The sequence below is a fragment of the Euleptes europaea genome, chromosome 4, assembly GCF_029931775.1.
Source record: "Euleptes europaea isolate rEulEur1 chromosome 4, rEulEur1.hap1, whole genome shotgun sequence".
Lineage (NCBI taxonomy): Eukaryota > Metazoa > Chordata > Lepidosauria > Squamata > Sphaerodactylidae > Euleptes > Euleptes europaea.
Genome location: NC_079315.1, coordinates 104,754,310 through 104,769,665, shown reverse-complemented (window position 1 = coordinate 104,769,665; position 15,356 = coordinate 104,754,310). Strand labels below are relative to the sequence as shown.

The window sequence follows — 15,356 nt, the reverse complement described above, 5'->3', positions numbered from 1 at the left end:
GCGCAGTTCCACTTATGCAAGCAGCAGCGCAACAGCAGCAGCACATAATACTTTAACACGCATTTCAGCGAAGTAAGAGCATACATATGGTGCAGTGGAATCCACAATAGATGGTTCTTGTAGGTTATCCAGGCTGTGTAACCGTGGTCTTGGTATTTTCTTTCCTGACGTTTCGCCAGCAGCTGTGGCAGGCATCTTCAGAGGAGTAACACTGAAGGACAGTTTCTCTCAGTGTCAAGTGTGTAGGAAGAGTAATATATAGTCAGAAGGGGGTTGGGTTTGAGCTGAGTCATTGTCCTGCAAAGTATTAAAGGTAATGTGCAAATCATTGTCCTGTAAGAATCAAGATAATGTGCTAATGAGGGTGTGGTGTGTTAATGTGGAACCATTGTTTAAGATTTGGAACCACAATAGATGGTTCACGTGAAGTCATTTAATTTGGTTTTGAAACTGGCTCAGAAGAGAAATACCTTGTGCTATGTCTCACACCCCTGGGAAAGACAATGGGGGTAAAATCGCTTTCACTTAGTGCAAGCAGACAACGAGGAGTAGTTTTAGTGTGAATGCTCATGCAAGGACTATTTTGCACATGGAACACTTACGTGGAATCCATTCCCAATAACAGTCTTGTGCTAGCTCAAAAAAGGATTTTTAGTGAGTTTGTTGTGTGGTGTACATGTTTGTTCTCTTTCCCAAATGAGAACATTGGTACTTTATATCTTGTGGTACTTTATATCTTGTGTTCCATTTCCTCCATCACTTCTTTGGGCTTTTACAGCAATCCTAACGTGCCATACAATATTGTCGAAGGCTTTCACGGTCAGAGTTCATTGGTTCTCACAGGTTATCCGGGCTGTGTAACCAAGACCACGGTTACACAGCCCGGATAACCTACGAGAACCAGTGCCATACAATTCCTACTTCCAAAGCTCTCCACTTCTGAAAGTCAATTGTGTTCTTGGTCCACCCCTTCACATAATCTTTGAAAGAGTAGGGAACCCACCGTAGTCGATCTTGAAGGTTGAATTTGGCCCTGATACACAGCTGAGCGGCTGACCTACAAGCTGTGGGAACAACTCATAACCTCTGGTAACTCAGGAGTTGAATCTATGGATGTGACATTAAACTGGTGGGGGATCAAGATGGAATCCCATCTAGCAGCAAACATAAATAGCCAACACACATGCCATCATGAGATATGTGTTCTATATACTAAGGGTATTGTTAGGAAGGGGGTATCGGCGGCAAGGGGAGATTGTTACCTATGTAAGCAGTGTGAGCCCCAGCCTGGGGGCTGGCATGCAGGGTTCCTAGAACCTAAATGTCACTGTGTAAGGAATATAAATACATTCGCTAATCCTGCATCTGCTACCCCTCATCTCTCATCAAAAGAACCAAGCCATATCCAAGAATTTTAGAACTTTGGCAGAGCAGAAGTCGCGACACTGCTTGGTAATATGGTCCCTGAAAACGTAACTGAACTTATGTCATTTGTTCTCATTGAAATGGTATTTGCAGAGATGGGGAGCTTGGAGTTAGTACACCAGCAATCCTCAGCCTGGTCTTTTATGAAAGGGAGATGTCTTGCACATCTAACGCTGGTGAAGAGAGCTTTGACTCTTGAAAGTTTATGCCCCCAAAATCTTACTGGTCTCTAAGGTGCTGCTCGACTCAGATCTAGCTGTTGTACTGCAGATCAACACAGCTGTCCTCTGAAACTAGTTTAAACATTGAAATCATAGGTAAGTTTATGAGGAAACCATTTCTGATCCTAACAGAAGTACCTGCAGGAACTAGATTAGGCCTAAAGTTGTCTCAGGGCTGGTAGAAGAGTATGTATGCTTATGCGTCACTTGAGGATTGGCTGTTTAGAGTCCTTAAGCATTTCAGGGTTATATTATAGGACATCAAAGTTCTACCATTTATTTATTTACTTCATTTATTACCTTTCTCTACAATGAGAACCCAGGGTATCTTACATCATTCTTCTCTTCAGTTGTGGTCAGATTCTCTCATGTAGTAGAGGGCCCATTTGGGTTGAGCCCCGTTGAACTTGTTGGGACTTATTTCCACAGAAAGCTTTATAGAATAGGGCTGCATGAGACAAAGGTTAATAAGGAAGGGTTGGGTTCAAATGTCACCTCAACTATGTGTTCACTAGAGGGCCCATCTTGTTTGCTCAGGAACACCCATCTTCCCATTGGCATTGTGGAGACAATAATGCTTACTACCCATTCAAGTTTTTTTTGGAAGGGTTGCTAAGAGAACGTACATAAGAAAAGCCATGCTGGATAAGACCAAGACCCATCAAGTCCATCAGTCTGTTCACACAGTGGCCAACCAGGGGCCTCTAGGAAGCGCCCAAACAAGACGACTGCAGCAGCATTATCTTGCGTATGTTCCACAGCACCTAATATAATGGGCGTGCTCCTCTGATCCTGGAGAGAATAGATATGCATCATGACTAGTATGCATTTTGACTAGTAGCTATGGATAGCCCTCTCCTCCATGAACATGTCCACTCCCCTCTTAAAGCCTTCCAAGTTGGCAGCCATCACCACATCCTGGGGCAGGGAGTTTCCACAATTTGGCAGTGCGTGGTGTGAAGAAATACTTCCTTTTATCTGTTTTGAATCTCTCACCCTCCAGCTTCAGCAGATGACCCCGCATTCTGGTATTATGAGAGCGGGAGAAAAGTTTATGCGAAGCACTCCGAAAGCTCTTAAAGCACTATACCAATGCGAAGTATTAAAACAGGCATGACCTTGCAGGCTGCTTGAATGGGACCGTGCATGGTATCCAAATGGGATCTGCTCTGCGCTCTTTGAAGGAAAACCGAGCCAGAAGTGGCATCATTAAATTACTGCCAATCTGCAAACCAAAGTAATGTTGTTTTGAGACTCAGCATCTTATATCTAATCCTAAACATGGTCTTCAGTGTGTAGTTCAAAAAAGATCTCTACAGTGGAACCAGGTGTGGATTGAGATGTTTTTGTAAACATGCGGGGCACACTCACATTCACACAACACATCTCAAAGACAGGTGGCTCCTGCATTGAGGGAAGAAACAAAATCTATAGCTGTCTAATAAACATGCTTTATTTCTGAACCCTTTTCAATTTAGGCTGCTTCTTGCTGCCTCTGGAGAGTCTGGAAATAATAAGAGGGGTGTTTAGTAATAACTAGGCCTTGGGCCCAAGTATCTGTTATTCTTCCCTTAAAATCGACTGATCTCTTAACAGTGGGAGAGAATATTGTGTCCTTTTTCTTTAAGATAAGCCATGTGGGATTTGCAAGGGAAGTATTCCTTCTCAGACTGAAGCAGAAGGAATTGATCTCGTGGAAGTGAGAACGGAGGCGAGTGCCATTTTTGCCCCGCCTGGTTCCCTAATAAAGAATGAAGGTCTCCATTCCTTCTCTTCATGCTGTCTTTGGAGACAAAGAGGCACACTGAGGAAGAAGTTGGTTTTTATATGCCGACTTTCTCTACCACTTAAGGAAGAATCAAACTGGCTTACAATCACCTCCTCTTCCCCTCCCCACAACCTTCCCTGTGAAGTAGGTGGGACTGAGAGAGCTCTAAGAGAACTGTGACTAGCCCAAGGTCACCCAGCTGGCTTCAGGTGGAAGAGTGGGGAAACCAACCCGGTTCACCAGATTAGAGCCCACTGCTTATAACCACCACTACACCACACTGGAGGGAAATGCTAGGTATACCTGCTTCTTTCCTTTGGGGAGGAGGTGAAACCAAGGGCTAGTAGCTGACCTGGGTCATTGGGCCACAACCAATGCAGCCTTTCCTCACAACCACGGACACTCTGCCCAAACCTTTCACCCTACATGTCAGCCTTTACCCAACTAGCCCTCTCTAGCCTTTCCATCTTTGATTGGTGATATCTGGGGACCGTTTGTTTGGGGGGTTCTGCAGGTTGATTTTTCTTCTGGGTGCCACCTCCTTGGTTCTGTTGAGGAATCAGGAGGAAAGAGTGGACCTGTGTTGACTGAGCCACATTTGAAAGCTTTCAGATCAGACATGCTTCTCAAATCTCAATCTTGCTGATTTAAAATAAAATATTAAACGTGGGCAGCCCAATCTTGAAGGGGGGGGCAGATCCACGGCAGCCTGGAGGCTTTCCCACTGCCGCTAAGGCAACCCCCCCTTTTAAAACATTTACAATTTAAAAGGGGGGGGATGCCCTGTTGGCGTGGCTGCACTAGTGGTGGGGGCCAGTGGAACCCAGACACGTGAAGCTGCCTTATACTGAATCAGATCCTTGGTCCATCAAAGTCAGTATTGTCTACTCAGACCGGCAGCAGCTCTCCAGGGTCTCAGGCAGGGAACTTTCCCATCACCTACCTGCCTAGTCCCTTTAACTGGAGATGACGGGGATTGAACCTGGGACTTTCTGCATGCCAAGCAGATGCTCTACAAACTGAGCCACAGCCCCTCAGGGCTACTCAGCATGGCTTGCACTGGGACCATCTCCACTTCCCAGTTTGCCCCTGTTGGAGACCCAGGGAAGAGAAGCCAAAATATCTGCACGCATGCCCACAGGGAAACCAACCGGACAGCTAGAGAAGCATGCTCAAAGAGGTGACTAGAAAATCAAGACAGGCTGCTGCCCCTCAAGCCTATGGGACCGCCTCTCCTGGTATACCCCCCCAGAGAGCATTATGATCTGCAAATAACCTTCTGGTGGTTCCCAGCCCCAACAGTGTCCAGCGTGTTTGCCCCTGCGCTGGCGTAGGTGCCACCAAGTCAGTGATAAGGTGGCACCTACGCTGGCGCTGGGTCACACTTGCTCCTAAAGAGCTTCACCCCCCCTTTCAGGAATGGGCTCTTAGTCTAAAAGAGCAGAGATGTTAATATATACCCAGTCTACAGAAGCGGACGTATGCCTGAAGCTCAGATCTTGCATCTTTCCTCTTCACAAACCTATTGTTAGTCTTTAGCAATGTGTCGTCCTATCACATTACAATGAAAATCCATTGCAGTTTGACAGTTCATACTGTGACTTAAATATTAATGTATTGTAGGCAATTTATGGGCAACATGGGAGAATTACTAATCGAAATGGTAATAGGATTGGAACCAGCTGTGTATGCTCCGTATGAAATCGTCTCGCCCTTCCTTCCGTCCTTCCTGCAATAAGTTAGGCGTGTTGTAATTTTCCCTTGGATTTAAAAACACCTAGCCACGGTTTTTCATGAATTTGCTGGTTCACTGATTCTGTTTAGCTCTGGTGCCTTGATGAATTAAATGCATTTCTATTGCTAGTTTCAGTTCAAGCTGCAGTCTTTATAGTGGACTCCTAGGTAGAGTTAATGCCAGTCTAAGCATAGAATAGAATCATAGAGTTGGAAGGGACCACCAGGGTCATCTAGTCCAACCCCCTGCACAGTGCAGGACATTCACAACTACCTCCCCCACAAAAACCCAGTGACCCCTACTCCATGCCCAGGAGATGGCCAAGATGCCCTCCCTCTCATGAACTGCCTAAGGTCATAGAATCAGCATTGCTGACAGATGGCCAACTAGCCTCTGCTTCAAAACCTCCAGGAAAGGAGAGCTCACCACCTCCCGAGGAAGCTTGTTCCACTGAGGAACCGCTCTGTTAGAAAATTCTTCCTACTGCCTAGATGGAAACTCTTCTGATTTAATTTCAACCCGTTGGTTCTGGTCCGACATTCTGGGGCAACAGAAAACCACTCAGCATATTGATTTAAGTTAACCGATTCATGCTGCCATCCTAAAAACACTTCAGTGGGCATAATACTGATACTGTAGAGCAGAGGTTCCCAAACTGTGCTCCAAGTAGCACTTGGTGCTCCGTGAAACATCTCCTAGTGCTCCATAAAGAGATTGGGAAGAAAAATATTACTGCCATTTGATTTAGTATGCAGGCGCTAGGCGAAAATTAGTGCTCCGAGACTAATTTCTCTCCTGAAAAGTGCTCCATGACTCAAAAAGTTTGGGAAACTCTGCTGTAGATAATAGGTATGCATCATGGCTAGTATTCATTTTGACTAGCAGCCATAAATAGCCCTATTCTGTATGAACATGTCCGCTCCCCTCTTAAAGCCTTCCAAGTTGGCAGCCATCACCACATCCTGGGGCAGGGAGTTCCACAATTTCATTCTCTGTTGTGGCCCCAACCTGGTAGAATAGCCTACCTGACAAGGTCAAGAAAAGTCTGCTTTTATTGTTCCATAGAATGTACAGGATGGAACTTTTCAGGATGACATTTCTACGAAGAGGATCTTGTTGCAGTTGTTAACATTTGTTAAAAGTTTAGTGGCTTTTTTATATTTGTTGGCTTTAATTTTCTTTGCCATGTCTGTGAGAAAAGCAGACAGTAAATGAAGTAAATAATGTAATAAATAATGTAATCAGTGATTCTATAAGTTACTCACAGTGCAGTCCTAAGCAGAGTTACACCCTTCTAAGTCCACTGAAGTCAACAGGCTCAGAAGGGTGTAAATTGTTTAGGATTGCACTGTTAAAGTACACATGAACATATGAAGCTGCCTTATACTGAATCAGACCCTTGGTCCATCGAAGTCAGTATTGTCTACTCAGAACAGCAGCGGCTCTCCAGGGTCTCAGGCAGAGGTCTTTCACATCACCTACTTGCCTAGTCCTTTTAACTGGAGATGCCAGGGATTGAACCTGGGACCTTCTGCATGCTAAGCAGATGCTCTACCACTGAACCACAGCCCCTCCCCTGTGTAATTTTCTGACACTGCAATTTTGTGCAGACTTAATAATAAATAATAAATAAATAGTCTTAGCCTGGAGTAACATAGCCAAGGATTGCCATGTGAAAATATTCTAAACTGTGCTGTTCTATCATTGCACAAAAGATGCTTCGATTTCCCCGTAGTGCTGTAAATTTTTTTGAAAGGCATTCAAGGGATTGTCTGATTTCCCCCCCCCTCCCCTTTCTTTCTGTAGAAGTATTTTATTTCAGCTGAGTAACCCAAATGGGTCTGCTTCAGATCTCAGGGCAGAAATCTAATGAAGGGTTTTTTTTTTGCATTCAACAATGCTAAGAGAAACTAGTCAAATCTTCTTTCTCTGATAGGAAAAAAAGTCAGTAGTGGTGTAAAAGAGGCAAACGTATGCGGTTTATTTGTATCTGCCTATAGTTATTTTTTCCATGTCTCATTCGCATCACTTGTAAGCATTTTAACTGAAACGTATCACCCCTTACACACTTATACTCTGTTCAGGTTGCTTATGACTAAATGTTCAGATCTTCCTTTAGCTTAGTAATTGCCTACAAGGACTGTTTTTAAACAGCCGATCCTCTTTGCCCTTTGAATTTGACTCATACTCTCTTAAGCAAAGAGTTCATTTTAATGCCTCATCTGTTTGCCATGAATCTTATTCCACCCCTTAAACTATAATTTGATATTGCAGTTTTAGTGGAAAGCTTTATTTGTGGTCAGATATCAGCTTTGTCTGAAAAAAAGCAGGGAGGGGTGTGTAATGACATTTGAATTATACAAGGAGTTGGTCACTGGAGAACCAGAGTTTAGATTGAAAACCTTTTAGAACAGATTTGATTTTTGATGTACACCCCCAAAATTTAATTTTAATCTAAACTAATTACAGGGCCGGAAAGAAATCGGGTAGCGTAGAGCCTTTCACTTGGATGCACAGAATGGCAAATGAAAGCAGATAAAATGATAAAATGTAGAGCTGGACAAAAGGATTCGATACCAAGAAAACATTAGAGGATACAATTGAATGTGCCCAGACCTGGATGGCCCAGGCTAGCCCAATCTTGCCAGATCTCAGAAGCTAAGCAGGGTTGGCCCTGGTTAGTACTTGGATGGGAGACGACCAAGGAAGTCTAGGGCTGTTATGCAAAAGCAGGGAATGGCAAATGACCTCTGTTCATCTCTCGTCTTGAAAACCCTATGGGGTCGCCATAAGTTGGCTGCAACTTGATAGCGCTTTCCAACATCACAATTAAATGCAGTACGTAAGAGCAATAAAAAGAGATAGGGGCTGGCGCTCAAAGGAGAGGATGATTCTGTCGTGTTTTGCTTTCCATTTTATTATGTGGCCTGGCTCGCTTGAGTCCCAGAAAGCTCTGCAGGCAGCCTGCATTGTTGACCCCTGATTTATGATGAGCTTGTCTGCCGAGGCTGCAGTGATGGATGGCGTTCAAGTTCCACAGGAGTGGCTGTCAAGAGGGACATCCTTCTAAATTGGTCAAAGTCAGTGGGTTTAGAAGGGTGTAACTCTGCTTCAGGTTGCACCGTTAGTCTGCGACAGCCAAGATAACAAAACCATTTTGTGGCAGTTGAAAGACAGTGTGGTGTAGTGGTTAGGAGCGGTGGACTCTAATCTGGAGAACCGGGTCTGATTCCCCACTCCTCCACATGAGCGGTGGATACTAATCTGGTGAACCAGGTTGGTTTCCCCACTCCTACATATGAAGCCATCTGGGTGATCTTGGTCTAGTCACAGTTCTCTCCGAACTCAGCCTCACCTACCTCACAAGGTGTCTGTTTTGGGGAGAAGAAGGTGGTTGTAAGCCGGTTTGATTCTCCTTAAAAAAGGCAGAGAAAGTTGGCATATAAAAACCAGCTCCTCCTCCTCCTTCTCTTCTGCTGCTGCTGCATTTATTGTGGCGTAAGCTTTTCTGAGCTCCCTTTGTCAGACCTGTGAAATCATGCATCTGACAAAGCAGATTCTGGTTCATGCAAGGTTATGCCACAGTAAATTAATTGATCTTTAAGGGGCTGCAAGTATGGATAGAATGGAGGGCTAGGATCCTGGGCGACCCAGGTTCGAATCCCCACTTCTGCCATGGAAGCTTGCCGAGTGATCTTGGTCCTGTCACCAACTTTCAGCCTGGCCCACCTCACAGGGTTGTTGTTGTTGTTGTGAGAGAATGGAAGAGGGGAGAATGGGGGTTACCGCACCTTGTGTTCCCAGCGATGTATTAAGAGTTTGAAAACGTTATAAAAAACATCGCTTTAAAAGGGTTTTTGGATACCACGGCTAATAAATGGTTGGAAGACGCCTTCACGGCTAAAGAGGCCAAACAAAGTGTGAACAGTATGTTTTATAACGTTTTCATACTCTTAATACATCACTGGGAATACAAAGTGCCGTAACCCCCAATGATGTCCTTTGAGTCCCAGCTGTGGGGAGAAAAGTGGACTATAATTAAATGAATCCAAATGCAAGTCTCTTTTTGTTATAATGTGAGTTCAGTTTCTAAGACCCAGCAGAGGATATTGCTGCACCAGTGCAGTAAGACATCTGGTGTTGGATAGTGACTGAAGTGTTCCGGGAGACCTAGGATCAAACTCCCATGTGACCACAAAGCTCACCTGGTGAGTTTTGGCCAGCGGTTGACTCTCGGCCTCACAGAACTCACAAGGCTGGTTGTGAGGATAACAGCATGGGGGAAAGGGAATGTTAGGTCCACTGCCCTGAGTTCCTTGGCTGAAGAACACAGGAAAGAAGAAGAGTTGGTTTTTATACCCCAATTTTCTCTACTTTTTAAGGAGTCTCACACTGGCTTACAATCACTTTCCCTTCTTCTCCCCACAACAGACACCTTATGAGGTAGGTGGGGCTGAGAGAGTTAGGAGAGAACTGTGACTAGCCCAAGATCACCCAGTAGTCTTCGTGTGCAGGAGTGGGGAAACCAACCCGGTTCACCAGATTAGAGTCTACTGTTCATGTGGTGAAGTGGGGAATCAAACCCGGTTCTCCAGATTAGAGTCTGCTGCTCCTAACCACTACACTACATTGGCTCTCAGCAGAAAAGCAACAGAAGGAGGTACTAAAAATTCAGGATAGTGCATGTGGAGTGGGAAAACTCTTTCAGTGGCTGGATAAATTGACAATGATGCTGGAGGTAATATACTGGCTCCAGTACCTGCTACAGATTGTTTTGTGTATCCACAGTCCACCTTCCACCAGAATTATTGTGCAAAGGAGAACTGATTCAATCCTCCTTTTGATTGATGGTAATCTTAGCTTTTGTAGAATGCTTTCAATCTGCACATGCCTTAATCTGTTACCCTTATAACTGGCTCCTACCAAAAAAAACATGATCTAGACATGACTGCATGTGCGTGCCTGTGCACTATACAATTATAAAGGATTTCAAGCACAATAAGGTATGATATGGCATGGGTTTCAAACACAATAAGGTATGATATGGCATGGTACTCTGGGTTAGTTGCATAATACTAGCAATGTTAGAAATTCTGGTTCTCTGGGTTAGTTGCATAATACTAGCAATGTTAGATAAATGCTGATTCTTGTAGCAACTAGCCAGGGTTTATGATAACATTCAGAGGAGCGCAGAGTACTGACACAAATCCTCACAATACACTGTCTAAATTTTTTCCTTGACAGCTTGAAATATTCTTCTGTGATGCTCCTGGTTTTCTGGAGTGAAACCAGTGGAAAATCTCTATTTGCAACTGAATTTGAGTTCATATATAGGCATTTTTAATAGGTTTGAGATATTTTTAGCATATTCTATAATTTAGAAAGCTTAGTGTTGCTGAAGCGGAACGGGTCACATTGAATCTTTGTAAATATTTGGCTGTTTTTTAAAGGGGGTATTATGCCAGGGGATGTCCCTGGAGGTTGTTATCTTAAGTTTTTGCTTTGAAAGAACAGTTTTGTTTAAAGCTCAGGAATTCCTTGGACGGCACAGCTGATGTTGTGTCACCGGAATGTGCTTCTAGGAATTTGCCCGTGGAATTGAAAAGAGTGGATTTGTATATTATGAGTTAGATCCTGTGCAGCCCAGTGATATTTACTGCCTTCTCCCCCCCCCCTCCCCGCTCCCCAGCATCACTTGTGAATATTGGTGCAAAATGGGTGACTGAAGAGGAGGGAAGTGATCGAAATTGCTCCTCTTGATTCAGCAAAACTGCTGCTGCTGGCAGAAGCCTCCTTCCACCGGTGGAAAGAAGGCGTAGGATCCAACTGTTGCAGAGGTGGTAACTGGAGTTGAGGCATGGATCCGTATATTGTGAATTAATCCTAGCTCTATGTGCCAGCGATCAAGCTCAGTCCAAGTAAAGAGACAGCATACTCAGTTTGGAAGGTATTGAGAAATAAAGCTTAGTTCAGAGCGGTTGTAACGAGCAAACTAAATAACCATGTTAAGTCGAAGGAATTTTTGACAGGCTACATTGTAGATCCAGTCATCTTTGGAGGGCCCTGCTTTGAGTTGTGTGGTGGTTAGAGTATTGGTCTAAGATGGCGGAGGCCTGGATTCAAATCTCCACCACCCAGTTTATCAGGTGACTTGTGGCCAGTCACTAACTCTCAGCCTAATTTGCCCCATGGAATTGTGAGGATGAAATGTGAGAGGTCGCACTCTTATTTGAACAGGGCAGAAACTTTCATGTAGACATCTTTAGTGAAGTCTGACCTTGTGCATTTGTTGACCCCAAATCAAAATCACAAAACCACAGCATACACATCTTTAAAGTTCGATATCTCTGGTACCTTGCACCATTTAGATTTTACAAGCTTTAGGAGTTGGATCATTCTCAGTGTTCCAAATGTAAATAGGGAGAGGTTCATATATTTTGGTGCTGTCCAAAAATGTTGCTGTGTTCAGTTTCACATTATTTCCAAACAGAAGTACTTGCAGAAACTTTTTGTGTCATATATGCACATTGCTACTCCTGAGTAAAGTCCTTGGGGTTATGAAAGACATCACATGTTAGTAGAAAGGCAGACCAGGGACTTCAGAGATCTCCTATCTTGGATGGGGTTATACTTCCCTTGAAAAGCCCGGTTCTCAGCTTGGGAGTGGTACTTGACACAGTAGTCACATTTCAGTCAAGTTTCAGGCCTAGTTTTGGAATTGAGGCTACACTGAATATATTTGGACTTACCTCTGAGTAAACATGCATAAGATTGCGTTGTAAATTGCTTTGCCGTAAAGTAATTTGCACCTTGCACACAGTTGTGTTAGATTTGTTAAAGCAGCCAGAATACAACCACCCCTTCCCTTGTCCTTGGTCAGTTTTAGGATGTGTAATGCTACTGCTAGCCATTTAAAAAATCTTACATTTTCAAGAGAAACAATGGGGGAAATTGCTTTAGTTTTAAGCAGTGTTTGACCAGCTTTTCCTTTTTGGTAGTTTTTATTGTTCTGGAGAAGTGGATTTTGTGTGTGAAGTGCCATCAAGTCGCTTCTGTCTCATGGCGACCCTATGAATCAATGCCCTCCAAAATGTCCTATCTTTGACAGCCTTGCTCAGGTCTTGCAAATTGAGGGCTGTGGCTTCCTTTATAGAGTCAATCCATCTCTTGTTGGGTCTTCCTCTTTTCCTGATGCCCTGAACTTTTCCTAGCATGACTGTCTTTTCCAGTTACTCTTGTCTTCTCATAATGTGACCAAAATACAATAGCCTCAGTTTAGTCATTTTAGCTTCTAAGGTCAGTTCAGGCCTGATTTGATCTATAACCCACTGATTCGGTTTTTTGGCAGTCCACGGTATCCGTAACACTCTCCTCCAACACCACATTTCAGAGGAATCTACTTTCTTCCTATCAGCTTTCTTCACTGTCCAGCTTTCACACCCATATATAGTAATAGGGAATATGATGGGATGAATTAATCTAGTCTTGGTGGCCAGTGACACAGCCTTACACTTCAGAATCTTTTCTAGCTCCTTCATGGCTGGCTGCCCTTCCCAGTCACAGTCTCCTTCTGATTTCTTGGTTGCAGTCTCCCTTTTGGTTGATGATGGAGCCAAGGAATAGAAAGTCTTCAACAATTTCTATTTCCTCATGGTCAACCGTAAAGTTGTGAATTCTCCAGTAGTCATTACTTTTGTCTTCTTGATGGATTTTATCTGTGTACTAAACATTTATCCTAACAATATCCTCCTATTTTTTTTAGCATCCTGTCAAGAAGATTCCCGACTCACATGAAATTACACTGCACCATGGAACAAAAACAGTAAGTGTTAACATCTTCCACCTAAGATGCTGAAAGACATCTTACCACTCTGAGCACAGTGCTAGGCTTTGTGTTCCAAAGATGTAAAATATTATTTAGGAATTTTTCTCTTAATCTGCACTGCTTCTAGCCATTTGTTACATGAGTATGTTAACTGTGTTGGAATGTAGTAGACATGAACGTGATGCACTTGAGAAGAGTGGAGCAATTTGAGTATGTTCAAGAATATGTCTAGATTGAATTCAAGGATCAAAGCTACCATCCTACTAACATTCTAGCCCTGTTCACAGGTTACAGTGAACACACATACATCTGTTTATAAAAAGCCAATGCATGTTCACTTTACAAATGAAACTGTGAACCAGTACCTGGGTAAATGTGGGGTTTCTGTCACACCTCTTAATTACTCTTTTCCTGACAAAAAGTCATAAACAGCTAATCGTCACACACTGAAAGGGAAGCCTAAGGTTTACTACCCGCGTTACAACGTGATTTGACTACAGCCACCAAAAATTTAGCCACACTCAATGTTATTTGTTTGTCTTCATCTCTTAGTAACCAAGAAGACTTAGCTTCCAAAGAGAAAGAGTCCTGCTTAAACAAAGGAAAAAATCAGTCCAGCTCTCAAATCTGAAAATGTTTCAGTCGCTTGCTCAGCCGTACATGCGATGAGTGTAACATGAGAGTTGCTCAATACAAGTATAAAGAGAAATCAAGCATGTGCTGTACACGGGTAGTACATTGTTCACTGTAACTTGTGAATAGGGCTATACTATAGATCAAGGGTATCAAACATACAGCCTGGGGGCCAGATCCGGCCCCTTGAGGGCTCTTATCCAGCCCATGAGCCAGCTGTGGCCTTGATCTGGGCTGGCGAGCTTGCTGCAGGCTTGCCAGCTGAGGTAGCCGTGCCCCCCCCCAGTCCCAATATGGGTCAGTGAGGCCACTGTGGGCTCACCAGCCACACACACACCCCACTCTTGATCTGGGCTGGCGAGCACACTGCAGGCATCGAGGCAGCCACCCCCGATCTGGGCTACAAGGCATGGCCAACCCGGCCAGGTGACATTTATGTCACATCCAACCCTCGTAACAAATGAGTTTGACACCGTGGTATAGATGGTTTTTGTTTTAATTCACGCTTGTAGTCAGAAGTGTGGGAGACGCTTTCCAGTTATGTGATTGCATGCTGTTTGGGGGAGCTTGTAAACGCCCAGTTGCTGTTCTCACGGGAGGAGCTTTCTAATTATAACTGTATTGTAATTAGAAATTCTAATTATATTGTAAGCCACCTTGAGTTCTAATTCTAATTACATACATTTACATACATTTATTGTTATGCCCATTGGCCAGCATCAAATAACAAAGCAGTGCAAGTACCTCTATAACATTAGTAAAAATAACAATAAAAGGGGGAAATAAAAATACAGTAAAATAACCAAACATTATTATCTAATTCTAATTATATTTTAAGCTGCCTTGAGTTCCACAAGGGAGAAAGGCGGCTAATACATGTTTTATAATAAATAATAAACATTTGCCCCCTCTCATATATACACAAAGAGCCCCATGGCGCAGAGTGGTAAACTGCAGTCCAAGCTCTGCTCACGACCTGAGTTCAATCCCGACGGAAGTCAGTCTCAAGTAGCCGGCTCAAGGTTGACTCAGCCTTCCATCCTTCCGAGGTCAGTAAAATGAGTACCCAGCTTGCTGGGGGTAAAGGGACGATGACTGGGGAAGGCACTGGCAAATCACCCCATAAACAAAGTCTGCCTAGTAAACAGTGACGTCACCCAATGGGTCAGGAATGACCCGCTGCTTGCACAGGGAACCTTTACCTTTTACATATATACACAGAGCAGCATGTCATTACATCATGGGGAAGCTGCTTCAGGGCCGCTATAAGTACTTTTCGTTTGGATACCCTTGTCAATTCTCAGGGAATTTTACCCTTCTAAGACCTCTTTTGGATACCCTTGTCAATTCTGGATGGCCCAGGCTAGCTGATCTTGTCAGATCTCAGATGCCAAGCAAGGTCAGCCCTGGTTAGTACTTGGATGGGAGACGACCAAGGAAGTCCAGGGTTGCTACATAAAAGCAGGCAAAGGCAAACTACCTCAGTTCACCTTTTGCCTTGGAAACCCTACAGAGTTACTGTAAGTCGGCAGCAACTTGAGGGGGGAAAAAGAGATAAAATAATTCTAATTCCTTGACTTTATTTTGTTAAGCACGTTTCTTCTAAACCCGAGGCTAGAGTTATCACAGCTACTCTTCCTGTTCAGTAATAAAGCAGCCCGCCACGAGCAGATAGTTGCTCGTGCATACCAAGAAGCAGTTCCTTGACAGGCAGGCCAAACTTTTTCTACTTCCCCCTTCTGCCTCTCT

General features: G+C 43.8%; 1 protein-coding gene and 1 non-coding gene across 2 annotated transcripts in view; one reads left to right on the top strand and one right to left on the bottom strand.

The window, feature by feature from the left end:
• Nucleotides 1-15,356, top strand: part of WDR70 (WD repeat domain 70) — a 148,828-nt gene that overhangs the window by 16,931 nt on the left and 116,541 nt on the right. The window contains exon 6 of the mRNA XM_056848023.1: nucleotides 12,912-12,971. Coding sequence (XP_056704001.1) covers nucleotides 12,912-12,971 — 60 coding nt within the window. The remainder of the gene's footprint in view (nucleotides 1-12,911; nucleotides 12,972-15,356) is intronic.
• TRNAA-AGC (transfer RNA alanine (anticodon AGC)) lies at nucleotides 6,650-6,721 on the bottom strand. The gene has a single exon. It is a non-coding gene; the product is annotated as a tRNA-Ala (tRNA).